The following is a 27866-nucleotide window of genomic DNA, read 5'->3' as shown; positions in this document are numbered from 1 at the left end:
AAAAAACTGTAAAACTGCTAGATATAAAACAAACAAAACAACATATAAATTTTATTAATAGTTTGGCTAAACCTCCATATAAGTCTGTTTCCAATAGGAAACAGATGGTACCCTCAAATTAGGATAATTTAAGGAGAGTTTAGTTTAAAAGGGACCATTTATAAAGGTTCCAGTATGGCATAGGAGAACACAAGGGGCAGTGTAGTGATCTGGGGCTAGTAGTAACGGAGTTAGCATCTCTGAGTCCAAAGTGACAAGGGAAGAAGAAGTTACGGAGACCCAGGAGAACGTTGTGTGGAGGAGGCTGTTTTGAAAGGAACAGCGAACTTCAGAGAAGGGATGCAACCAGTCCAAGGTATTCCCTCTGGGAGAGAACCAGGGGAATAAATACCCTGAGGCGCTCTACTCCCTCATTTCTATACAGTATGATGTTCATCAATGACTTCCTACTGGGAAGGAATACAATAAACAATAAACACTTCTCAGTTCTTTTCTTACTTGATCTCTCTCCAGCCCTTGACATGGTTGACTACTCCCTTCATCTTGAAAGTCTTTTTTTTCCCCCTTTGATTTCTGGGACACTAGTTTTCCTTGGTTTGCCTTCTTCCTCTCTGATTGCTCCTACTGTAGCTCCTTTACAGATTTGTCTTTCCCATACTGCTCCATAAATGATGGCGTTATTCAGAGGTCTATTATCAGCCTATCCTTCTTCTTGGGTGATCTCATTTATTTCTCCATCACCACTATCACCTAGTTTTCAACTTTCCCCATATGTACATTATTACTACTTGTCCTAGTGTGGGTTTCCTCAGAAGCAGATCCTGAGACAGGGATTTGAATGCAAGTCATTTATTTTGCAGATTATGCCAGGAAACACCATTAGAGGAGTAAGGAAGTGCTATAGGGAATAAAAGGGAGACAGGGGCAAATGAGCTGGGCTGTTGATATGCAGTTTCTAGGAGTCATTGGTTGAGGGCCCCTCCCAGGGGGCATTAATTCCTCAGCACTTCCAACATGCCATGAACACACGTAGGGCAGCCCCTGAAGACAGTGAAAAGGTGGGCCTGAATGCACTGAAATGGTAAGGGCCAAAGGAATATGGATGGGACACTTACAGCATCTGCTACATTTCTAAATTTCTATCTCTGGTACAGATCTCTCTATTTTGCCACAGATCCATACATCCAACTGCCTGCTTGCACTTCTACTGTAGGACCTGCCTACAGCGACCTCCAACTCCCATGCTCATCTGTTGTCTGATTGCAGAGATGAGCACCGCCAGCCTTGCAGCCTTCCACATCACACACCTAGCAGTCACTGTGACTTGCCAGTTGGTCACTAACCTAATACCTTCCCAGCTCCTACCTCCTGCCCCACTGTCTTTGTTTAGGTCCTATTATTTTTTGCCTAAACTATTGCAATAATCTCCTAATTGGCATTTCCATCACTATTCTATTCACACTTTCATACCATGCTCTAAATCCTCCAAAACCCTCTCAAGAGCCTGTCCATTACCTTAAGTCAAGATTCTAGTCCTTAGCAGAGTGCATTGATATGGTTCCTCTCTTCATTTCCAGCTTCTCCTTCTTCACTCTTCCAAATACCTCCTATGTGCCTACCCATATACACGTATTCATGGTTCTCCATACATGACAAAGTCCAGTCTTTGTAGAGGCATATGTGTTTCCTTCTGCCATGTTTGCCCTTCTCCACTTGCCTGCCTGGTTAACTCCTACTCATACCAAACATTATTTTCTTGCCATTTTGTTTCAGACATCACAGGGAGACAGATATCTCTTGGGCTATACTTCTGTAGTACTAACAATTACAGAACAATAATCACATATCTGTCTGGTATATAGTAAAGGCATCCATAGGCACGGTGTAGGTTCTTTACCTGAAGATCAGAACAGATCAGAAGTGATGCAAAAAGACAGAGACCTGATGGAAAAGCACACAATTATTCATGATCATACTCAACATTCGACATAAAGACAAAGGACCCTTTCTCAAGAGGCCTCTTCCTCATTCAAGGCACCTGAGTTGCGAAGGGACTCAGCTCTAAGAATCCACTATCATGGCTCAAGCAAGGATGTTTATACCAGATCTGGATTAAATCATTATCATTGTCATTATCATTATTATTATACAGATCAAAGAGCACTTCAGTGGACTGTCCACCACCTATGTCATAGATCAACTTACCATTAACCAATTTAACCTAATCTGATTAACAATCTGCCCTTCAGCCTTTCAAGGTTCCTGTGCTGCTACTTGAGCTCTGCCACCCCGTGATCTCAGTGTCCCTATGGAGACCAGGATTCTGTTTCAAGGGTAACATCTCCTGCCTTCATCCACAGCCTACAGAGGACAGTCACTGGAGCACTTTTCGAAAATGCTGATGCTACGTCCCCCATGTATTTCTTAGTGCTATGACAAAGGGAGTGTGCTCTGGGCCTTCACAGAGGAAAACAGATATGGGGAGGAAGAGCAGTTCACATATGATAAATCCATTCCTACATCCCAATTCTCTAAGTTATTACATTTCTTTCTCTATATAATACCAAGGAATTTCTGATCTCTCTACTTCATTCAGCGTATGACCAAGCAAACTGTTAGAAACACTCCCAGGTGCTCAAACCTGCACATTTAATCCAAAACCTCTGGTAAGAGGACCCATATCAGAAAATTCAGCCCAATCTTAAATTATTCACCTTATTCTTTGGGCTAGCACCTCCAGAATCCATTCCCACATATATTCTCCCAAATCTTTTATTGCATAAGTCAGCAAAATTTATTTTGCAATTTTTATTTTATTTTTGCAATTTTATTCCTCCAGACTTCACTTTGCAATTGGTTCCCTGGGATATGCTAGAATGTACCTCTAGTTGCCTAAAGGCAATCAGGAAAATTGGCACCCCCTGGTAAGATAACTATTTCTGATGAGGTCATCACAGGGCCATCAAGCAAAGGCAGGAATAGCTGCATCTCACAGGGGTTGCTTCTGCTAACAAGAAAAACTAAGTGGAATTTGGGACTTGTATATTCTTAAAGTTGTCTAAATCCTTCCAGAAGTTACCATTCCTAGTCTCAAGTTTCCTCTATTTTACAATCAGTATTCTCATGTTCATATGAGACCCCTGACAAGGCTGTGAATTTCACCTGTAGTGTAGGTTAGCAATTTGCAGGATTAGACCTGTGTCTGATTTTCAACTATATCAGGCGTAAGGGATTCCTTTAGCTCACTCATAGAAACCCCCCAGAATATGCCTTGAGATATGAATTTAAAATCTTGAGCTATTATTTTCTTTCTGTAAGCCATCTAGCAAAATTAGAAAGAGCTAGCCTAGCCTACAGGGTATCAGCACGTCTAGGAGAACCAAGTGTGTTTTTTCCCTTGTATATTGCATCTCTCTCTCTCTATCTTTTTCTCTCATTCTCATTCTCTCTCTCAAAAAAGCCCTTTGTGTTCAAGTTTGTCTTGGGGCAACGAATAGTCTTATGTATCTCTGTAAGATCCCTGAGCTACCTTTTTCATTGCCCCAAGTCTATCTGAGTAGTCCAGTGGATGCTTCGAAATGTTACAAATTTCCTTTTTTAAAAATCAAGCTATTCGGTGGAAACCTTTAATGCACAAGTCAAACAGCACGGAACACAAACAACTTTCAGAGCCCGCGGTGGACGCTGCTGGGGAGAGAGAGGCTGCGCCGTCACACGTAAATTTTGCTGATCTGTTGGCTTCTGAGCTCGAAGGCCTCAGCGCCCTGGCCCCTCAGCAGCTCCTTCTCCTCTGCCGCGTCTCGAGCTCTCAGCTGCGGGAAGTGGGCAGGCGACGCCACGAACTCGTAGTGCCGGTCCAGATAGCGCAGGTAGATGAGCATGTGCAGGGCGTAGGCCAGCACCAGCAACAGGATCAGCGAGGTCGCCAGGCCGATCAGAACTGCTGGCGAGAAGGAAGAGGCACACTCGCGGGCCTTGGCGAACTGTCCTCCCTTGATGGCAAAGCCTTGGATCTGCGGGACAAAGGCGAGAGCTGAAGGGGTACGTTCCTCCTCTCCTGCAATTTACTTCCCAGTGGGGCTGCCAGTCCTGGGCCCCTAATTAGCCAAACGTAATGTACTGTCACCACATTTGCTGAATAATTTACACATATGATCTGACAAATGTGATTGTGCTTATGGGGACAGTGAAACTTAATCTTAAATCAGGCCTGATCCAGAAACTGCGGGATGTTGTCCTAATTAAGAGGCTCATGAAATTCAAGGCTCTGAAATAAAACCTTGTTTCATCTGATCCTTAGAAATATTCTGGTTCATGTAAAACCACAACTGCTGTGGTGCCTCGAAAATTCAAAGCACACTCAAAATTTTATAAGTGTTAGTATAAGTTTCACAAAGATTTTAAGTCTCAGTTCCTCTGTCTTTGATTCTATTGACAGGAATTATATCGGAAGAGTCTTTTAAGGGAGGAATTCATGATTCCCAATGAGGCAAAATATAAACAATAATAAAAGCTAACACTTATGGAAGGTTTTTTTATGTATCAGACACTGCCTTAATTCATTTAGTATGCACGAGATCTATGAGTAAGTTGCTATTTTATCCCTATTGTATGGATAAGGAAACTGAGGCACAGAAAAATTAAGTAACTTGCTCAGAGCCACACAACCATAAGTGACGTGAAGGTACATTTCAAACCTGGGCAGTCTGGCTTCACTCAGACTCGGCTTATGAGCCCATAGCTCCTGGTGTGTTCTATCTTTTTTTCCTCCCAACCCTTCCTCTCCCTCTTTATTGACTGTACCATACAGACGTGGTACCATTTTTGGAAGAGTTATAGAACAGACCCTCCTTGCATCTTGCCCAGAGCATAGAAAGAAAAGCTTTCTCATACATGCAAATGAAATGGTTTTATTACTTGAAACTAGCAGAGGTTCAAATTGACAACTAGCCCTGGTATCTAATACTGTCAAAGTGAAACAGGAATACAGAGCAATGACTTTTAAAATGAGAGTACATCAGAAAATTGAATTATCCACAAGTGCTTTGCTGAAAATTCACTTTCATGGCTTGAGTGAGCATTTTAACATTTTCCTATGCTAAAATTATCATGGCTACCCACCATGCCAGAGATGTTAGGGCCCTTGCTCGCCCAATTGTCTGTGCTCTAGATTGAACCCAAAGCAGCTTCCAAAGGGGACTCGTGTTCTGGCTTCTGGGACCCTTGGCCTGCCCTCCTATGGAGAGGCAGAGGGTCTCCTCTTCAGACTAGTGCCTGAAAAGACAAGCTCCTCAATGACAAAAGATGAACTCACTTGATTCTGCAACTCCAGCCAAAGAGAATGTCCTCAGACTGACTGCCACTTAATTCTTAGCAAGACTTTGTTGAGAATAGTAAGTGTGGAGAATGCCTGAAGTATATATTGTACATCTGTTTCCTGGACTAGAGGTTACAGATATGCTGTGTCTTATATATATAAGTATCCTTGGAACTAACAGTTGAGTTTTGTTTGGCCCAGTGTCCTGAACATCCTAAAAATTTCCCATAAGAATCCAGATTTCTAGCTTCTATTGAAAAGCCAGAAGATCCAGTAACACTGGCCCTGCATTCCTACAAAGCAAAAATCAGCCGGAATTGAATTAAAAAAATGTTCCTCTAATCAGATAGCCACATGCAGAAGAATGAAATTGGATCCCTATTTCTCAACATACACAAAAATTAACTCAAGATGGATTAAAGACTTGAATGGAAGATATGACACCATAAAAATAATAATTAAAAAAAAAAAAAAAACTAGGAAAAAGTCTTCTGGACATTGGCCTGGGCAAAAAAATTCATGACTAAGACCCCAATAGCTAATGCAACAAAAACAAAAATAATAATGGGACTTAATTAAGCTAAAAAGCTTCTGCACAGCAAAAGAAACAGTCAACAGAGTAAAGAGACAACCTACAGGATGGGGAAAAAAATATTTGCAAACTGTACATCTGACAAAGGACTAGCATCCAGAATCTACAGAGAACTCAAACAAATCAAGAAAACAACAAATAACCCCATTAAAAAGTGGGCAAAAGACATGACCAGACATTTTTCAAGAGACACAAATGGCCAAGAAACATGAAAAAATGTTCAACGTCACCACTAATCATTAGGTAAATGCAAATTAAAACCAAAATGATATAATACCTTACCCCAGTCAAAATAGCCACTATTAAAAAGGAAAAAAAACAATAGGTGTTGGCATGGGTGCAGTGAAAAGGAAATGCTTATACAGTGTAGATGGGAATGTAAATTAGCACAACATTGGTGGAAAATAGTATGGAGATGTCTCCAAGAATTAAAAATAGATCCACCATTCAATCCAGCAATCCCACTACTAGGTATCCACCCAAAGAAAAGAAATCATGATATCAAGAAGACACCTGCAATTGTATGTTTATCACAGCATAATTCACAATTGCAAAGATACTGAATCAACCTAAGTGTCCATCAATTGAGGAGTGGATAAAGAAAAGGTGGTATATATGCACTATGGAGTACTAGTCAGCCATAAAAAAGAATAAAATAATGTCTTTTGCAACAACTTGGATGTAACTGGAGGCCATTATCCTAAGTGAGGCAATGCAAGAATGGAAAACCAAATACTTCACATTCTCACTTATAAGTGGGAGGTCAGATACAGGTACACAGGGGCATGCAGGGTGGTATAATGGACATTGGAGACTCAGAAGAGGGGAGGTTTGAGAGGAGAGTCAGAGAAGAAAAACTACCTATCGGGTGCAATGTACATTATTCAGTGACAGGTACCCTAAAAACCCAGACATCACCACTATAAAATCCATCCATGTAAGCAAAAACCTCTTGTGCCACTAAATCTATTGAAATTTTTAAAAATTTTTTAAAGATATGAAAAATTTTTTAAATCAGTAAATCTAGGTGAAGGGTGGACAGGTGCTTATTCTTGCAACTTTTCTGTAGGTTTACAATTTTTCAAAACAAACAGATAAAAGACAAAAAAAAAAAAGTTCCTTGTGATCCCAGCTACACTTTGCCACAGTTCCCAGCTGGCCACCTCACCATTTATCCAAGTCATCTGAGTTTGCCATGCATGTGACATCACTCTATAATTTACTGATAGAATAAGCCAGACCAGCAAAGCTACATACGTGGAAAGCAGCCATTTTTACACACACCTCAGCCGGCATCACCACTACCTTGTCTCCCCTGGACTGAGTGTGCATTCTGCCATCGGTTTCCATGAAGGGTATTTTAACAAGGCCCACCTCTGATACCCAATGCTGTGTTCCTGTAAGGATGCTGTTGAGGATGTATGCATTGCACAACACAAAGGATGAATATCTGCATCATGAGCAAACTGTCAGCAGTCTTAGGGACCCTGTGAACATGCAACTGAGCATTTGTTTCTTATGCTGGCTGCTCTCGAAGCTTCGGAGCCAAATTACTGTGCCGCCTCCAGCCAGTACAGACAGATGGTCTTGTGGTTTTGTGTACCAACCTCACTCTCGGTTCTAATTGATCTTTTTTCCTTCCTTTGTTTTTCTTCACCCTCGCGTCTTTGCCAATTATTTGGGGGGTTTTTATTGTAAAATATGCATACCATAAAATTTACCATCTTAACTATTTTAGGTGTACAGTTCAGTGCTATTAAGTACATTCACATTGTTGTGCATCCATCACCACCATCCTCTCAGAACACTTTTCATCTTATAAAACTGAAACTCTGTATCCATTAAACACTAACCCCTCATTCCCCCCTGGCCTCAGCCTCTGGCAACTACTATTCTACTTTCTGCCTCTGTGAACTTCATGTAAGTGGAATCATACAATATTTATCCTTCTGTGCCTGGCTTATTTCACTTAGCATAATCTCTTCAAGGTTTATTCATGTTGTGGCATGTATCCAAATTTTCTTCATTTTTAAGGCTGAATAATATTCCATTGTATGTATATAATAGATTTCATTGATCTGTTCATCCATCAATAGACATTTGGGTTGTTTTCACCTTTTAGCTATGGTGAATAATGCTGCTGTGAACCTAGGTGTATAAATATCTGTTCAATCTCCTGCTTTCAGCCTCCCAGAGTGCTAGGATTATAGGTGTGAGCCACCACGCCCAGCCTGTACTCTCTTTTTTAAAGGGCAAGGTGTACATAAATATACAGAGACACATATATAACATGTGATATATAAATAACATTTATAAACATTTTATATATGTATGTGTGTGTGCATATATACATATATATATAAATAGAAGAGTATCCTTGGAACTAAACCATCTAGATTTCAAGTTCTGCCTCTACCATTTACCAGTTATATCACTTTCAAAAATTATGTAATTATCAGAGCTTTAGTCACCTCATTTGTAAAATAAGAATAATGACAGCTATGTTATAGCTTTATGAGTTTTGAAGATTCAGTATGTAAAATAACTACAACAATGCCAATACCTGGAGAAGACTGATAAGTGATAGTTGTTGCTAATCCACACATGATACGATCCTGGGTGTCTCCACATATATTAGACCATGTATTTTTTATATTCTTGAAGTTAGCTCAGAAATTGAGAGAGGTTAAGTAACCTGCCCAGGTGGCTGAGAAGTGATTTGAAACCAGGTGTGTCTGACTCCAAAATGCAAACTCCTTCCCAGCCCAAACTGCCTCCCTTCACACCACACCTGGCCAAGCAGGGGAGATATACATATATGTGAATGTCCATATATATAGAAAAGATTGGAAAGTACCCAAGAAAGGAACACGCACAGCCCTGCCTGCTGTGTTAGTGCATTAGTAGAATAAGCTAAGCTTTTTCACAGGTAAACAGGATAGAGGAACTTGGCAGAATGTCTCTTAGCCTGAGATCCTAGTGGTGAAAAGGAACCTCTCACACCCCCATGTCTTTCCCCAAATACTTTCAAGAAGATCTCTGGGGTATTTTTGACTCCCTGGCTGACAATTCCACTCCCATGCTAGCTGCCAAAGCTGTCACTCACACTACAGATGCACTTCTTATCTGCCCTGATAGGATCACTGTTCCACTCCCTGAAGGAAATAAAATAATTGCCCGACAGTGCCTCTCCCCTGAAAGGCCTCTCCGCCCAGGAAGTGTCAGTCACCCTGTTCCAGAGCGTCACCAGGGCTGAGATGGCTGGCATTCCTCACTGATAATTACTAGTGACTGGATAAACCTGAATGTAAAAGCAAGCCTTTGGTAAGAGGGGGGGCCCCAGGGAGAGGAAATTCTCCATCCTATTCCACTTCATAGCTTAAAAGAAAAAAGGGAAGAAAACACCAATATTATTTTAACGGTATCCACTTCTCTTTCCCTTAAACACCAATGTTTGTTTCCGGTGTTTTTAAACAAAAGTCGAGTTTCTTTGGCACCAAATACGCAGATGCACTGAGCATATGTTTAGTTTATTACCTGGAAATCAACAAACGTGACCTCCCAGAGGCCTGTCATAGCGTCCGAGTCGCTGGGCAGCAAGAGGCCATCCCCCCGCTGCAGGCTGCTGACGCGCGGGCAGCGGTAGGAGTAACGCGAGGGGGCGCGGACGCCAGTGGCGTTAAAGATCGCTTGGACTGAATCGTTGGAGATGATCTCGACTCGGTGCAGACTGAACCAGCTCTGCATGGACAGCTTGTTGTAGTTGGTAAGGATGAATCTGAAAATGGTGATAAAACAATGTTACCCCCAAAGCGCTTTTACTGCTTTTACTGACTCAAGACATCGTCTGTGAACAGGACGATGGCGCCCTCTTTTGTCGGGCGGCAGAACTGGCCCGGGGAGAGGCTTCGCGGTGCTTCCAGGCCTCCCCTGGGGAGGGGCGGGGGGGGGCGAATGACAGAGCAGCCCCCAAAAGTGAGCAATACAAATTTCTAAAAAATAAAAAACACAGACCGCTTGGCTTTTTTCTTTTTTAGAATCAACACTTGATTAAGTGTTTATTATTACAAAAAAATTGAAAAAGAACTTAAATAAAGGTCAGTAAAGAACTAGCTAAATTGTGGCTAAAAATAATAGTGATAGCTTTTTTACTATGTGTCAGTCACGATTCTTTGTACCGTCCTTTGTTATTTACGCGAATTTTATTTAATCTTCACTACCACACCTTAAGATAGATAATATCGTTGTCCTCATTTAACACAGGAGGCATCTCAGACACAAAGGGGTTAAATAGCTGTGCAGGCTCAGAGAGTAGTTGGAACTGGGCTTCAATCCAATCTGACACCAGAGCCCTTACTCTTAACCATTTTGGAATGGAATGTTCTCCAGCCATGAAAAAGTTATAATGTACATATGTCACGATCATTTTACTGTCATTTTAAAAAATGTGTGAGCACAGAGGAAAAAAGTCTGGAAGGATGGCGATTAAAACATTAACAGTGGTTACAAATAATGCTTGGATTATTAGTGATCTTCATTTTCTCTTTTATATAGCTCAATATTTCCTGATATTTCTGTTTTCAATGGTTTTTCTTGTTTTAGTTTGCACTCCCTTGGAAGCAGACCCTGAGACGAGGATGGGTATCCAAGAAGTATTTTGGGGGATTTAGTCATTCAAAATATGTAGAGTAGAAAAAAAGAGAACTGACAGGAAGGGAAGGTAGCCAGAAAGGGCACATGGTTAAGCAAGTTTCCACTGTTGACAAGTGGGGGAGCCAGAGGAGAGCACATGTCTCTAGTTATCCCACCTGGGGGAGAGACTGCTGAGGTATTTATGCATTTCCTGCAGTCATTGGCTAAGGGCTGCCAGCCTAGAGATGGGAAGCAGCGGGCCCCTTTGGCCTGAGACAGCTCTTCGGCAGAGAGGCTAGCAGTTCAAGGTTAAGCAGGTGGGCTCTAGTGCTCTCATAATGGAAAGGCCCAAGTAGATATGGACATGGTAGTGACAGTTTCTGTTACATACCTTTTTCATCAGAAAAAATAATCATCATAATAAAGCTATTTTCCATTTGGGAAAAAGTGCTATTATGGATCAAAAATATTCCCCATTTCTCTATCAAACAGATGTGTGTTTGGTCACCTGGTGGGATTCTGTTTACTTATAAAGTTCCTCTGAAAGATGATGGCATGTAGTTTCTAAATTTGATCAAACACTAGTGTCCCATGATATGCAGACAAGTGTTGAGAGGAAGTAAATTTTCCTAGGTTAAACAGAGGAAACACTGGGTTACTCAAAGTTCCAAAGAGCAACAGTCTGACTTAAGCACATGTTCTTCTTAGAACCTTTAAATATACAAGTTTACGCTGTGAATCTCCAAGAGGAAGACATGGTCTGTAGTTATTCCCAAACACATTTGACCACAGAATCTCTTTACTGTGGAATCTTATAAATATTTTCACAGAGCAGAAGTGTTCCACAGAGCACAACTTAGGAAAGACTGCCCTACAGCATCCTGCTGGTTTTCTAAGTAATGTTAAAGGAACAACTACTTATCTCCACTCAAGGGTTTGTCCTATAGGAAGAGAAACACTATACTTTTATGAGAAAAAGAATTAATGGCTTCAAATTGCCCCCCACCCAAGAGCAGTTCCTAACTGCTTGGATAAAACTACTGTTGGCAGATGCATCCTTCCAAAACACAAAAAACTGTAGGCCTGTGTTGATTGTCTGCTGGGGAATTTAGATAACAGAGGCTTCTTCTTTGTAGTTAAATGGTAAGTGTGATTCTTTGTAAGGAGCTCTAGAACATAATTTCAAACCAGAGCCCCAGCCTTGGCGCTCTATTTATATTTTAATTTTTGCACAGAGGACAAGGTTATCACATTTTCAGGTCTGTGAGTTTTCTAAGTCCCTAACTGAGGAGAAGAGAACTATAGGGACTTTGGTAGAAACTAAAACGAGCATTGCTATAGGGCTCCTGTCATATCACACTGCTGATTTTCAGTGTAATTACATAGATATGGCATTTGATGTGTCACAGTGCTTGGGCAATAAGCCCTTGATACACACATGTGGGATGAATAAATTACACAGAGTTAATCTGAAATGCTGAAACTATGAGATTCCAAAGTGGTATCCTACCTACCTTATATCAAGACCTTTGGGATTTTCAGCATCACCAAACTTCAGAGACAACCTAAAAAACAGAAACATAGTCCATGAAAATAGGAATAATCCATACTTCACATTATACTCAAAAATTACCTCAAATAGATCATAGACCTAAATGTAACACCTAAAACTACAAAATATATAGAAGAAACATAGAAGAACATTTATATAATCTTGAGGTAGGCAATGGTTTATTGAAAAAAATACAAAAGCATGAACCATAAAAGATTGATAAATTGATAAAATTATTAAATTTTGATAAATTTATTAAAATCCAAAACTTTTTAGAAGACACTTAAGAAAATAAAAAATGGCCAGGTGCAATGGCTCACACTTATAATCCCAGCACTTTAGGAGGCGAGGCTGAGGTGGCAGTGAGCTGTGATCTGTCACCACAGCACTCCAGCCTGGGTGACAAAGTAAGACCCTGTCTCTTAAAAAAAGAAAGAAAAGGCAAGCCACAGAACAGGAGAAAATATTCACAACACATATACACAAAGGACTTTACCCAGAATATAATAAGTAACACTAACAACTCAGAAGACAATCAAACTTAAAAATAGTCAGAAGTGGCCGGGTACAGTGGCTTATGTCTGTAATTCTAACACTTTGGGAGGCTAAGGCAGGAGGATGAAAGGATCACTTGAGGCCCGGAACTTGACATTGGCCTGGGCAACCTATTGAGACACCATCTCTACAAAAGTATATTTTTTAAAAAAAAAGCTGGGTGTAGTGGCACACGCCCATAGTCCCAGCTACTAGGGAGGCTGAGGCACAAGGATGGCTTGAGCCAAGGAGTTTAAGGTTGCAGTGAGCTATGATGACACCACTGCACTCTAGCCCAGATGAGAGAGTGAGAACGTGTTTAAAAAAAAAAAAAGAAAAAGAAAAAGAAAAAAGTCAGAAGACTGGAACCCTTTGTAAAGGAAGATATACAAATAGCCAATAAGTACATGAAAAGATGCTCAACATCATTAAACATTTGGTAAAGGTAAAATAAAACCACAATAAAATACCATAGTATGATAATTACAATGGTTAAAATATTTTTTTAACTGACCCTGAAGCTTTTAATACCTATATTTATTCATATTTTCCTGAGAGTAAACACAAGATTTCCTGGAGCAGAGACAGATCAATTATTACTTCCTCATAGGAATAACCACCTTGGTTCCCCTTTCAACCCAATTCTTCCCCCTAGGCAACACAGCAAGAGCCAGATGTCATCCTACACATACTGTGATTTGCAATACAGAGGAGGAACACCAAGATTATGAATCTGGGAGTTTATATAGGAGAAAGATGGTGGTTCCCTTCTCACCTCCTGAAAACGGGAGAGAAACATGTGCTCCCTTATTGCCGATGAATTCTCCTTGGGAAGAGAAAAGGGACAATCGCAGGCACCTACTCCAGAATGTAAGAAGAGTTTAATTAGCCTTTGGATTAGAGCAAACAGCCCACCATGAAGGAGACGAATATCTGCAGGTCTAATATCTACGGTTCATAAATAAATGTCTCCAAGGGGAAGACCCTCTGGGTTTCTAACCCCTGAAATGTCTCTATGATCCTGAGTTTCATTATCCCTATAAATTCATTTCTCCAAAGCAGCAAATCTCTTACTAACTCCAAGGCTTAGCTTATATCCCACACGCCAGTAAAATTTATTCAGAAATTACTAAACATGCTCCACTGGCTGGGAATTAAAGAACAAAAAAATGATAAAAAAAAAAAAAAAAGAAAAGAAAAAAGAAAAAGAAAAAAAGAAAGAAAGAAAAGAAATTACTAAACATGCAGAAACATAAAAATGTTTTCTCTACAGTCTCACGTCCACCATACAAAGCATTAGTGAGGATGTGAAGCACCTGGAACCTCATATGGTGCTGGCAGAAAGGGGAAATGGTACAACCACTTTAAAAAACAATTTGGCAGTTTCTGCAAAAGTTAAACACACACATACCATATGATCCAGCCATTCTACTTCTAGGTGGAATAACACCTGAGAGAAATTAAAATACCTGCTTTCATAGTGACTTTATTTGGAAAGATATACAAAATTGAAGGGAAAGGCAAATTTCCATCAACAAGTGAGTGGATAAATAAGTCATGGCACGTAACTTATGTACATCCATACAATGGAATACCACTCAGCAATGAAAGGAACATACCACTGATACATGCAATAACATAGAAGCTTATCAAAATCATCATGCTAAGTGAAAGAAGCCAGACCAAAAGAGAATGCAGATGATCTGATTATATTTATATAAAATTCTAGAACATGAAAATGTTCTAGATATGTTCTGTAATGATAGAAAGCAGACAATTGTTATATGGAGAGGTGGGGGTGGCTGGAGGGAGCTTCTGACCTCCCAAAGAGCTTCTCTCCATTGGTCCTGGTTTCAGTGGAAGCTTGTTAATATGCTCTGCTTTGGAGTAAAGAACATGAGGCCTGATTTCAGCAAAGCAAACTTGACAGTCATTCAGTGAGGATCTTTGAAGTGCCAGGCACCATAACATCAACTGGGAACACAAAGGACAGTGAAACCTACAGGGCGCTTTGTTCAAAAAGACCTCTTTTTACTCTATCAAGCGCCCTACTCTCACACGTGTAAAACGGGCTCTGAATTTCTCAGGCTATAATTGCCTAAATTCAAAATATACACAGATGCTGGGATTATGCTCTGTTTGCAGGGCTTTCACTATTTAAAAAGACTTCCGTAGCAAATCCGTCTGCCAACAATTTGCCTCTCCCTGAACATTTTGTTTCCAAGAGCTAAAACATGGTCATCTTTTTTACATCCGTGCTTTTGACCTTACATGGTTATGTCTTTGCTTGGATTTGTTCCTTCAGCACCTCCCATTCTGGTTCTTGAGAACATGAGATTTCCTCGCCAGCACAGCAAGGGCATCTCACTAATCTGCGCTATTCACGGGAACCGAGGGTGCTAAGTCTCAGCAGCTGGTCCTTGAACGCCTCACATTCCGGGGAAGCCTCCAGCTCCCCTCTCTGGGGGGTCCGTCCAGGACACCTGCAACTCACCTGAGCAGGACCCCAGCGGGTGGATGCTGGACATTCAGGGCTCTCACCCAAGTAGAATTCTAGGGCGGTGACTAGGTCCTGCGCAATTGTTAATTTGTGTGCTGGGAGAACCAAAGTTTACTGAGATAATTAGACACTATTTCCCTCTAGTTCTTATTCATGTGTGAGGAAGGAAGACTTGACATTACATTACGTTTACATTTCTTCATTTGAGTTTCACAACTCTACGAGATAGGGCCGAGAGAGAGAAGGTTATGTCATTTTTAAAGACACTTTAGACCCCAGATCTATTAATGTACACACTGTGTGACTTTAGCAAGTTTCCTAACCTCTTTGAGCCTTGATTTCCTGGAACATCTGGAACAGGGATGGTAACAGTGCCTGTGACTCAAAGAGTTACTGTGAGGAACAGACATGGGCCCCGTGAAGACCCTGCACAGACAGAGCCTGGCCCACGGCAAACGCTCAAGGCCTGTTAGCTACAGTGAATAGATGCCATCATCTCCTCCCAGCAGCTGATGATCCTACAGGTCCTGTCTATAAAGTCACAGAGCTCACGGGCAGAACTGGGCCTAGCAGCCAAGGTTTCATTCTTTCCATCTCTGGGTTCCCGGTGATCACTAAGTTCTCTAAAGCCCAGCAAAAAAGCTTTGGTACCATGATTTTCCCCACTAATGCCCTAGGATGGGGATCAATGGAATCAAGGCAGGCCCATCAGCCATGGATAGGCAAGACTATCCCCCGGCTATCTGCCACTCTCCACGTAGCTGACCACAAATAAAAAGGCCTGAAGGAGTTCATTGGCACTGGAGGAAAAAGTCCTGAGTTCTCAGCAGTGCTGGAGTCCTTTTGATAGTCTTTGACAGTTACGCTATAACAGGATAGACAAATCTGGGAGGACTCTGAATACTTACACTTACAACTCCCTAAGTCCCTAACAAAGGATAGTCATTCTGAATAACAAGATACTTACCAACACTTGTAATATGATTTTTAAGTGTATATTAATATAATTCACTTTTACCCGTTATCAAGAATTTTTAAATGAGAAGTAAAGTTCAGGAATAAAAAAGTGTTTCCAGCCAAAGTATATAAAATATAAAAAGAATACACACACACTCAATATGTTATGGTTTATACAAAGCATCCTACCCATCTAAACCAGGCCAGAACAAATGCAGAGAATCTTCCAAAAGCATCTATTATATTAATACCAACAAATGTCGGAAAGAAGGTTTATAGAAAGCAAATGCCAGATTTCCTCCTCCCTCCAGACCAAAATAAATAAAAACAAAAACATTTGCTTGGATGACTTGGATGAAAAGCAGAGAAAGACATTGGAAATTGATTTGCACTTTGAAAGGGATATTTATTTAATCTGCTTATCTCAAATCAAAACTAATTATTCTAATTATTTTGTAATGTCCTAAAGAATTCTCTGAAATTTGGCCATTCAGAGGTACCCTTGCACATCTGCAAACAGATCATGTTCCACAATTTCAGAAACCCCCTCTAGAGTCAAACATCTATCCTGGCTAGTGTTTCACCCACTAGAGTATGTATGACGCTGCTGGAATATGTAATTTCTTCCCTGGTGGGACAAAAGTAGATTGACACCTAACATTTGGAGTTGAGACCAAGCCTGGAATTCTTTTCTCTTTTTCCAGAACGAGTTTGGGAGCCCTCATTTTCAGAACCCTCATTTTCCATAAGTATGACAATTAGCTAAAGGGTTCGAAAGAAAATCAATAGAAACAGTATAACAATTTTTGAAAGTAGATTTCTGACTTTCCCTTCGTTTTAGATATTAAACACATTCTCAAAGATGTGTGTCAGGGTCATATACAAAGGAGCCCACTTATTTTTTCTGAAATGACAAAAACACTAGATCTGTGCAGTTAACAGACCGCAATAGCCCCAAGGGCATCCTCAAGCAGAGAGATCAACTTACGAGGCACTTTCTTCACTGCAGTTTGAGTTGTTAGTGTCCACTATTGCCTTCTGACCAAATGCTTCATCTGTAAGGTCCAGCCAGGTCTGATTCTTAAATTTAACTGTGATTCTTTTGGCCCAGAAGAGAATGCAGGGAATTCCACCCATGGAGACATTAATCGGGCTATGATGGCTGAGTGAATTCCAAGGTTCTTTTTCTAAATGTCCTTCTTTGCTCAGATTGTAGTTGAGAGCCTAATTAACCAAATAAAATGAATTTAAGAAATGACTTTGTGTCCATGGTACAAAAGGCTTCCTAGAAATAAAAGAGCTAATTCACATCCTGCAATTGGTAAATACATATCATTATACATTTATTAAAAGCCATAAAATGTACGATACAAAGAGTGAACCAGTTACTCCAGTGTAAATACAGATAAAAGAAAAGTTAGTTAACAGAGAGCAGCAACCCAGGCTTACCTTTAACCAAAGATAAACTGTTACTGTAGTGATCCTATTCAGAAAGCAACAAAAGTAAAACTGAATATCTTAATGAAAATATACCAAGGCAAGTAAAATTAAGTATTTTAGGTTTTTATCAACTGTAAGATTCCATAATAGACCATGTGCTCACTCCTGTAATCCCAGTACTTTGGGAGGCCAAGGTGAGAGCATCATTTGAGACCAAGAATTCAAGACCAGCCTGTGCGACATAGCGAGACCCCTTTTCTACAAAAAATGAGAAAAATTAGCCAGGCATGGTGGTGTGCACCTGTAGTCCCAGCTACTTGGGAGGCTGAGTCTGGAGGATCGTTTGAGCCCAGGAGTTTGAGGTTGCTGTGAGCTATGATAGAGTCACTGAACTCTAGCCCCAGCAACAAAGCGAGACCTCCATCTCAAAAGCAAACAAACAAAAAGATTCCATAATACATTTCCCACCCAAATTTCAAGCAAGAATATGTTAATTATTATATATATTTTTTCACAGTAGCTCTGACATGATTGAAATGTGTTTAAATTTTTTTTCAGGTACATTAAAATCTAGTTTCCTGACATATTTCCACATATATCATACCTGTGTGATTGGTATTGTGAAATTCTGGATTGGTTTCATATCTTCATCATTCTGTTCATCTGTCAAATAAATAATGATGTGAGTATCAAAGCTAAATGGCATCAATTTATTATATAGTATAATTGAGTGACAATAATATGCTAAGCACTGTGAAATAGATCAGGCTTGAACCTCTTTGGGCTCGTAATTTAGAATACATGAATTTAAAGGATTTTCACATGAGGGACTCCTGGTACAAACACCGTTGGTCAGGGAAGTCTATCACAGAAAAAGCCCTTTTTCAATCCCCCCATGGAATCATGCAGGCAATTATGAGTCTTACCACTCTTTATAACCACTTCTTTACTTGAAGATGTTGGAGAACTGAAATCAGGAAAAAAACAGAAAATTAAAAGATGCTGAACAAATATCTACAATTCAGACTTTACATGCAATTTTGAAAAGTACATTTCAGTTTATTACATCTCAGAGTAGAGGAGCAGAACCTTAGCCTGTCAAAACTGTCCATTTTTCAGTGAATTTCTGATTTAAAAAGTAATATATGTTCTTCAAAGAAAATATGAAAAATACAGAAAAATTTAAAGAAGAAAAATTATTTTAAATCAGCCCTGATCCTTATTCATGGAATAATATAAGAGCCTACTATGTGCCAGGCAGTATGCTAGACAGAGGTTTAACCAATAATAAATAACAATCAAATAATAAAGTGTAATAAAATATTTTACAGTGAAAGTTTATACTACATTGCATGTTAACATATTAAAGCCAAAATATTCAACCCTAAAAAAATAAGACAGACTTAATGGCCAAAAGTATATTTCTGAAAATTATGAGGATATAAATTATGATATACATCCTTTTAGTTTCTCCATACACACAAAAACACAAATACATATACACACCACATATGTACATAATTTTACTTTTTACAAAATTTAAAAACAGATTTTTGTGAACATACTGTTTTGGAGCCCACAATTTTTTTATTTAAAAATAATTAAAAATATTTCTCAAGTTATTATATATTTTTCTGATACATTTTTTGAATGCCATGTGGTAATTACATCATGAAAATGTATCATAATGTACTTAAGCAAACTTCTATTCTTAAATATTTGTTTCCAATTTTGCAGCATTATAAAAATACTGCATCAAACATTTTGGTGGATTGTTTGTTCATACCCCTGAAAATTTCCTTAAGATAAATTCCTAGAAGTGAAATTGCTAAGTTAGAAGATATACACATTTTTTAATCATGGAATATTTCAAACATACTCAATTATAAATAGAAAAATATAAGCTCCCCCCATTTGTTTGTACCCATCATTCTGCTTTAGTAATTATCAGGTACAACCAATCTTTTGTTATTTATAAGCTCACCTACTTCCCTTCTGTGATATAATTTCAAAGAAAATATGATAAATTGTAAAAATAATAACAAAATTACATCTAGAAAATATTGATAATTCTTTAACATTAAATATTCTGTTGGCGTTTAAATCTCTAATTGTGTCATAAAGGCCGGGCGCGGTGGCTCACGCCTGTAATCCTAGCACTCTGGGAGGCCGAGGCGGGTGGATCGCTCAAGGTCAGGAGTTCGAGACCAGCCTGAGCAAGAGTGAGACCCCGTCTCTACTAAAAATAGAAAGAAATTATATGGACAACTAAAATATATATATACAAAAAATTAGCCGGGCATGGTGGCGCATGTCTGTAGTCCCAGCTACTCGGGAGGCTGAGGCAGCAGGATCGCTTGAGCCCAGGAGTTTGAGGTTGCTGTGAGCTAGGCTGAAGCCACGGCACTCACTCTAGCCCGGGCAACAGAGTGAGACTCTGTCTCAAAAAAAAAAAAATAATAATTGTGTCATAAATGTCCTAAAGATTTTAAGTTTGTTTATTGCACATTTTAAGATTTCATAATTTGTACCTATAGTACATGGGACCGTAAATGAAACTCTACACTTAGTAATTCCTAAGGCCTCTATATATCACTGTCATATAAACAGAACATTTTTAGAATTAGAGAAACATATTACACATCATGCTATGTATGCAAAACATAATTGTAGCTGAAGAGTTACTAAATCAATTATCATAGTAAAATGCTTTAGAATTAATTATATGGAACCAATTACAAATTAAATGCACCATTCACTTTGTAATACAATCTCTACTATCTAATGAAAATTTCTGAAGATGACAAATTGGTGACTGTGATGCCCACTAGTTGCTATTAATAAATTCAGGCGTGCATGCAGTTATTCATTAATTTTTATCAACTTTATTGAGGTAAAATTTATGTACAGTAAATTGCATTTTTGCAAATTATACAATTTTGTGAGTTTTGGCAGAAGCACATACCCATGATACCACCACCACCACAATAAAGATAAAGGATATTTCCAACACCCACAAGTTTCCCCATGCATTTTTGCGGTGGAGAGATGTTTTCTCCACCCTCAGTCCCAGGTAACTATAGACTTGCTTTTCCACCACTTTATAGATTAGTTTGCATTTTCTTTTTTTTCTTTTTGTTCCCCCTAGTTTGCATTTTCTAGAATTGTACATAAATAGAATCATATAACATGTATTCTTTAGTGTTTGGCTTCTTTCAGTCTTATTGTAATGATTTTTAAATTCATGTATACTGTTATGGTATCAGTAGTTCATTCTATTTTATTGTTAAAATATTTTTTATTATATGAATATACCACATTTTATTTGTCTATGCATATATTGATGGACATTCAGGGTGCTTCTAGTTTGAAGCTACTACAAATAAAGATTTAATAATATTAGTTATAGGAGTTCATGTAGAATATGTTTTTGTTCCTCTTGAATAAATACCCATGAGTAGAATGACCAAGTCATATAATAGAAGTGTGTAATTTTTCTTAAAAGTACCAATCAGTTTCAGTGTACAAGCTTTTCTGTTGTTTTACATTCTTGCTAACACTGGGTATCATCAATCCATTTAATGTTAGCCATTTTAGCCATTCCAATGGTGTGGGTTGCTATCTCATTGTGGTTTTAATTTTCATTTCCCTGATGACTAATGAAATTGAGTGTTTTTTCTTGTGCCTATTGACAGACCATTTATATTTACTTTTGTGCAGTGTGTGTTTAAATCTTTTGCTCAATTTTAAAATGAAACTCATCGACCTCTTGTGATTCAGTTGTAAGAGTTCTTCATCTATTCTGGATACAAGTCCTGTGTCAGATATATGCATTGAAAATATTTTCTTCCATTCTATATCTTCCATTTTCATTTTCTTAATGATGTTTTTCAAAAATCAAAAGTTTTAATTTTCATCAAGTCCAGCGTATTCATTTTTTTCTCTTACAGTCTATGCTTTTTGTGTCTAAAAGAAATATTTGCCTAACACAAGATCACAAAGATTTTCTCTTATGTTTTTTCTAGAAGTTTAAAAATTTTAGCATTTACATTTAGGTATGTGATCCATTTTGAGTTGATTTATGTGAGACAATATCCTATTAGCTTCCAGAAATAAAAAACAAGAATCGAGCAAAGATTCAGAAAATGTATCTCTCATACCCTTTCACAGGAAGCTAATGCAGGACATGTTCCTACAAAATAAGAGAGAAAACCAAGAAAAGGAAAGCACAGGCTCTGACAGACAGTGGATCTAACTAGAAGAGCAATGAAGAGAAACCTGAGAATAACCACTGTGTATCAGACCTAGAGAGAATCAATACAGATCAGAGCGAGAGGAAAAAAGGAGAAGACCTAGAGGGAGACGTCTGAGTAAAAAGAGAATTTGAGAGACTACGGTACATATAGATGAGGGAACATGTGAAAAGACCTAGGAATATACACGTTTTAAAATTGCAACTGAAAAAAGGCCATTTTTATCTCAAGACAAACGGAAAGAATTGTTCCAAAACAAAAAAGATACAATTATAGTCTACTAACTGGCTTGTCAGTGAACAATATATACATAGCCATACTGATGCAAGCACTAATTGAACTTAAAGTTGTAAAGTAACTATACTGGAGGGGTGGGGGATGAAGGAAAGAAAAGTGAGGACATTGTTAAGACAGGAACTTTGTCAATAACAGAAAATGTTAGAGAAAGTCTAAAATGTATAAATTGAGAAACTGTCTATGCATAATATTCAAACATCATGTTAGTATGATGGATTTGTATGATTGTTCTCAACTCTTTGCTCCCTTCTCCATAAAAGGATTTTGCCTCCCCCTTGGCCATATGACTTGCAGTGCCTCCCTGGAGGTGGAGAATACTTCCTGTCCCAGCTTGGCTATGTGTCTTGGCTGGGCCAATGGAATATGAGCAGAAGCAACAGCATGGCAGTTCTGCAGAAGTGTTGCAGGTGTCTGCCTGTGTCTGCCATTTCTGTCCCTTTCCCTCTGTCATAAGAATGACATGCTGAAATAGGGGGTGCTCTCTCAGTCTGGGTCTTGGAATGAGAAGACATGGAAACAAAGCTAGAGCTGGGTCATGGCAACCCACCTGTAAATGTCAAGTGTAACATAAGCAAGAATATTTGAAGCTATAAGATTCTGCAATGTGAGGACTGTTACTAGAGAAAAGGTGATTAATATAAGCAGAAAACAACAGAAGAAACAACGAAAAACTGAAAATAGTTGCCCATAGAAGTAACTAAAAGACAAGTTTTTCTTAAATTGAATATGTGTCTTGTTACCTTTTGATTTTTAAAATCATGTATATATGCCACTTTGATAAATTTTTCTAATTGAATCTTTTTAAAAAGATACCTTCCTTTAGAAATTTATAAATTAGCATTCTGGGTTATATTAAGTCTCTTGTGAGTGGAGTTAGCATGAATCAGTCCTCTGGGCCCAATCACATCTAGGAGCACTAAGAAATTTAATTTCCTGAGCAGCACAAATGAGGCTCCCCGTCAAAGTAATCATGACACTGCAGTAAAGATATCCTTTAGCCCAAACGTCTCTACCTATCTAAACTTCAAACTCTATAGTGCAAGTTAAAATGTAACTTGATACAGTATATGAAAGAAGCACAAATATTCAGACAATGCTTCTCCAAGAGCTTCAAGCTTTCTAATAATGTAATCATGCACAAATAGATTTTTTAAATTTCTTTACATTTTATTCAGAAATCATATTTTGTGATACATGGCTAACATATTCTATTTTTAAATGTCTTAACAAAAACATAGAAATTATGAGATATATTTCCCTAAGTAAAATAAAAATTTATCAAGTCATTTGGAAGTATCTAGTGAGCAGGGAATCTTGATAAATGTTTACTGAATAAAAGTAAATGAATGAATGAATGAGCTGTGCTATCATTAACATGCTTGGCTCGAGACTGCTTTACTAATAAAAAATTCCCATGTGTTCAATAATGAAAGGCTTCTAGTAGACAACACAAGCTTACTGTGATTTAAGTGAGTCTCTGGTCTGAACATACAATAATATTGGTATACTTCTTTTTTAAATGGACTGTAATTCAGATAGGCCTTGCCCACACCCACAAGCCTGAACTAATGAGGTTTCGTAGGAAACCATAATCTCAGCCAAAGACAAATACATGTACGTTTTCCATCACTACGTAGTCCCTGAACTAAAGTCGGAACTAAAAAAGTTTCAGGTTAAAAATTATCTGTATGAATAAACCGAGAAACGCCAGTTTAAGAAAATTAAACCTACATTGTCACTAAAATATTCAGACTCTTTTCCAATAAAAGAGATCTCTGCAATACCTGAAAAGTAATCAAGAGCCTTAGTTTTGTAGTAGCAGGTGCCGTATGCCTTCATGAAGGTGAACGTGACAATGAAGCCCCTTCACGGTCCTACTTAGGACAAAGCCCACATTCCCACCATGGCCTACAGCTGTGCTAGCCTCATTTCATCTCTTCCCCTTTCTCTCTGCTCCAGACACATTAGCATTCTTCAGTTCCCTGAATGCTTCATGGTCCCTTCTTCCCTCACAAGAGTCTTAGCACAGGCTCTTGCCTCCACCTAGAATGTTCTCCATCCTCCTATGTATTTTCTGTATTTTCTCCAGATCACAGTTCAAATATCACTTCCTCAGGAACATGGTCCCTAACTTCTCCAGCTAGCTCAGATCCCTCATTGCCTCCTATACTTTTCTTTCCCAGCACATGTCAAAGTTTTTTTGTAATAATATACATCATTTGATTAATGAGCACCTCCCTATTAGACTTAGCCCACGAGGGCAGGGACGATGCCTGTTGTAGACCCAGCACCTAGCACAATGCTCAGCTGTTTAAAAGTACCAAGTATTTTTAAAATGTATTACATGCATGAATGAACGAATAAACCCAACTTGAGAAGGGAACATGCAAAGGAAGACTGGTAACCCCTACTGGATGTTTAGGAAACATGTTATCAGCTTAAAATACAATCATCTTTCCTGGAGACTTAAGAATCTTGAGTAGCCCCATAGAATTGAAAGATATTTTTTAATTTCAGATCCATGATTTGAAAGAACATTCACAAAACACCAACTGTTATTTCCTTCATAATGAACTAACACGTCATAGTATTAGATTCAAATAATCATTGATTTGTGTGATTTCTAAGATCTGAAACTTCTGAAGCTAAGATTATTTAAACCCATAACCTTGCCTTAAATACAGAATTTGGATTGTTATAATTCTTGGTGTATGTTTTATCTGTGTAATACACAAATCAGTCATTTCTGTATAACCTAGGTGGGGAAATATTACTAAACTTTTAACCACCTAAGGAATATAAACCACATACTATTTGTAAGTGAACTGAAGGAAAGTACCAATTGATTTGAAAACAATGAGAGAGAAAAAAAAATTCCTGTTCTTCTAGCTTGTATCAGCTGGTGACTTAAGATTCTTTAACACAAGTTTCACCAGATTATCCTGCTTGCTGCTGTCCTTTGTGTTCACACTAAATTCCCTGATGCATTCATTGAGATGGCACATAATAATTAATTGGAAGACATGACACAAGTAATTGCTATTCAGGTTCTGAATATTCTTTTTTATTGATAAATCTCTATATGTTCCCTTATATGGTATGGAAAGAAGCCAAAGGGACAACAGAAATAGAAATAGAAATTTTGCTTGTTAATTTTAAATACTGTGTATCACATGCAATTACTATCTCCTACCAGTTAAAGTGATTGAACATCTTTTCTTTGGGGGACATGTTATATATTTATGAGGTTTTTAATTTCTTCTTACTCTCTTCTCACATGACAATGGCAGGAGAAACTGTGAAATGAACATTTACTTGTAAATATAAAAGAAACCTGAACACTGATTTCAGGAGTCATTTTCTTATAGATACACACTTTGACACATAATAAAAACGTTTCTTGGATATTTTGGACAAATAACTCTTGCCTCTTATAATAACGGTTATATTTTTATTTCTTAATTATAAACTCTAGATCAACAATTTTAGTAGCTAACTGTATGATCTAGCCTATCCATTTTGAATCGTTAACAAATGTACATATGCAACAATATAAAGAAATCCCAGAGCCACCTAATTTCACACTTACAATGAAGTTCACAAATGCACTGCATTAAAAGATGTGCACTTACTCACCTTACATTCTTCCTGGAAAATAACTGGTCCAAAGTTAGTGAAAATCCCATACATAAAAAAATAAGTGAAAAACTGAACAAAATTTTTCTTCCCATCAAGAAATGAATCCGTTTCTTCAAACCAAGCACATCTGTTAATTCATAATGCAGAGCAGAGGCAGTACTTTTCATGCCATGTGACTGACAGCATATTCAACCAATAAAAGCACAGCTCTCATGGGAGGTATTATATCAGGGGATGATGGAGGGAAGGGCCTGATATTGTTTAATGTAGAGTATAGAGTGAACCAATATTTAGATTTTTAATTATTCATCTCATTGAATGATTATTAGGGAGGAGAGTTTTAGAGAAAATATATTTGTCTAAATATATTAGAAGTTTACATTGTTTTGATAGTGTCATATAACTCTTATTAAGACTCTAATATTACTTTTCAGGAAGCTATTAAATTCTCCCCAAAGTCTATGAAGTATATATTTTTACATGCATTTTTCAGGTGAATAAATGAATAAAAATCTCTGGAACTTCCCTAAATTTACATATATGTCCCAGTTCACAGTTTCCTGTTTAATTTGTGACTCTCCATTTGCAGAGAATGGTGTGGAGCCCTGGCGTTAGCCTTCAAGTGTGCCCAGCTCCAGCCCCTAAGAGCTGTCTGACACTAGTGAGCCTTGTTTCCTCAGAGTGGGGACAAAAGTACTTACATGGCTGTGAAGATTAAATGAGATCATAAATGAAAGCCTCTTCTTAACTTCAGTGTTTAGCTATATAAAATATACTCATTGCTATTCCTCGGGACTATACTCCCACTCCCTCCATTAAAAAGCCTGAAAAGCAAAACAAACAACAAAATCCCTACAAGTTGTTTTACATTTCAAGAAAATACAACTAAAATGGTACAATAAAGAAAATTCTCCAAAATGAAAGTGTCAGCATTTTTGGCACTTAGGAAACTTAAACTCTTAAAGATAAAGTACTGGTAGGTAAAAAGGGTTATTTGTAAGTGAAATTTCAGAGAGAGGAGGGATTCGAGGAAAGCTTGGACTTGGCTCTGAGATGTTCCCCTTTCTCGCCATCCGCTCTGCGTCCACACTACGATCCCCAAACGCGGCTCTGGGAACCCGGCAGAAAATAAGAAGAGCAATTACTAGGGGAAGTAGCGGAACGCAGGAATAAGGAAGAAAGTTGCGAATAAAAATTATAAAATAAAAAGGGTCACTGGCCTTAAATGTGGCCTTTGCATGCCGGGTCTTATTCCTAAAGCCCCTCACAGTTCCGTTTTTTCTCTCTGTTCTTTCATTTCACCCATCTTCCACTCTTCTCCTCTCCTTTTATCTCTCTGTCCTTTTCCTGATGCTGTGGAATTTCAAGTAACAAGACAGGTCTGATCAGAAGTTTAGACTTAGTGAGGTTGACAGATAAACTATAGGATATCCAGTTTGAATTGATACCAATTTGAATGTCAGAAAAACAACAAATAATTTTAATATAAGTGTGTTGCGTACAATATTTGGGACATGCTATATTAAAAAATTATTGTATATCTGAAAACTAAATTTAACTGGACGTCCTATACTTTTATTTACTAAATCGGGCAATCCTAGCCTTAGGGACTCTCTCCTCCTCAAACCGTAAAGTGCATACAAATCACATGGGGGGATTTTGTTAAAATGCAAATTCTAATTCCTTCTGTCTGGGCTGGGGTGTGGGATTCTAAACTCCTAACAAGCTCCCAGATGACACTAATCCTGCCCTTTGAGTAGCAAAGATCTAGAACAGTATATGGTTCAATAGAAATATAACGAGGGCTATATATGTAATTTAAAATTTTCTAGTAATCACACTGAAAGAAGTAAAGATAAACAGGCAAATTAATTCAATAATATTTTTATTTAACCTATCTAAAATATTGTCATATCAAACATAATCAATTTTAAGGATTATTAGTGATATATTTTACATTCCTGCCCTAAGTCTGAACTCTGGCATATAACTTACACTTACAGCACATCTCAAGTCAAACAAGCCAGATTTCAGGTGTTCAGTAGCCACACGTGACTAGTGGTCACTGTATTGGACAGTGCAGATACAGAACATCCCCTCTGGCTGCCAGAGCAATACCTGGCAACCTCCCATGTTAGCAGTGGCAGTGCCTC

At 38.3% G+C, this 27866-nt stretch overlaps 1 protein-coding gene across 1 annotated transcript; it reads right to left on the bottom strand.

Annotated features, from left to right (window-relative positions):
- Positions 1-3710: 3710 nt before the first annotated feature.
- On the bottom strand, positions 3711-25805 carry LOC138398356 (V-type proton ATPase subunit S1-like protein). The gene is made up of 8 exons (XM_069492756.1): positions 25711-25805; positions 21693-21698; positions 18451-18491; positions 18129-18187; positions 17073-17308; positions 12056-12106; positions 9447-9687; positions 3711-4013 (listed from the first exon to the last, which is right to left on the bottom strand). Exons 1-8 carry the CDS (start codon positions 25803-25805, stop codon positions 3711-3713), a joined length of 1032 nt encoding a protein of 343 aa, XP_069348857.1.
- Between the last annotated feature and the right edge of the window lie 2061 nt (positions 25806-27866).

The sequence above is a fragment of the Eulemur rufifrons genome, chromosome 17 (genome assembly GCF_041146395.1).
Source record: "Eulemur rufifrons isolate Redbay chromosome 17, OSU_ERuf_1, whole genome shotgun sequence".
Lineage (NCBI taxonomy): Eukaryota > Metazoa > Chordata > Mammalia > Primates > Lemuridae > Eulemur > Eulemur rufifrons.
This window is presented reverse-complemented; position numbering and strand designations above follow the sequence as displayed.

Bases quoted from the DNA above. Each gene is read 5' to 3' on its own strand.
- LOC138398356 (XM_069492756.1), bottom strand. From the start codon at position 25,805: ATGGGAAGAAAAATTTTGTTCAGTTTTTCACTTATTTTTTTATGTATG. The intron at 12,107-17,072 runs GTAAGTTGATCT...TCTGTTTTTTAG, and splicing joins TGCAGTGAAGAAAGTGCCTC to GTTGTCTCTGAAGTTTGGTG. The intron at 9,688-12,055 runs GTAGGTAGGATA...CACCATTTTCAG, and splicing joins CCCAAAGGTCTTGATATAAG to ATTCATCCTTACCAACTACA.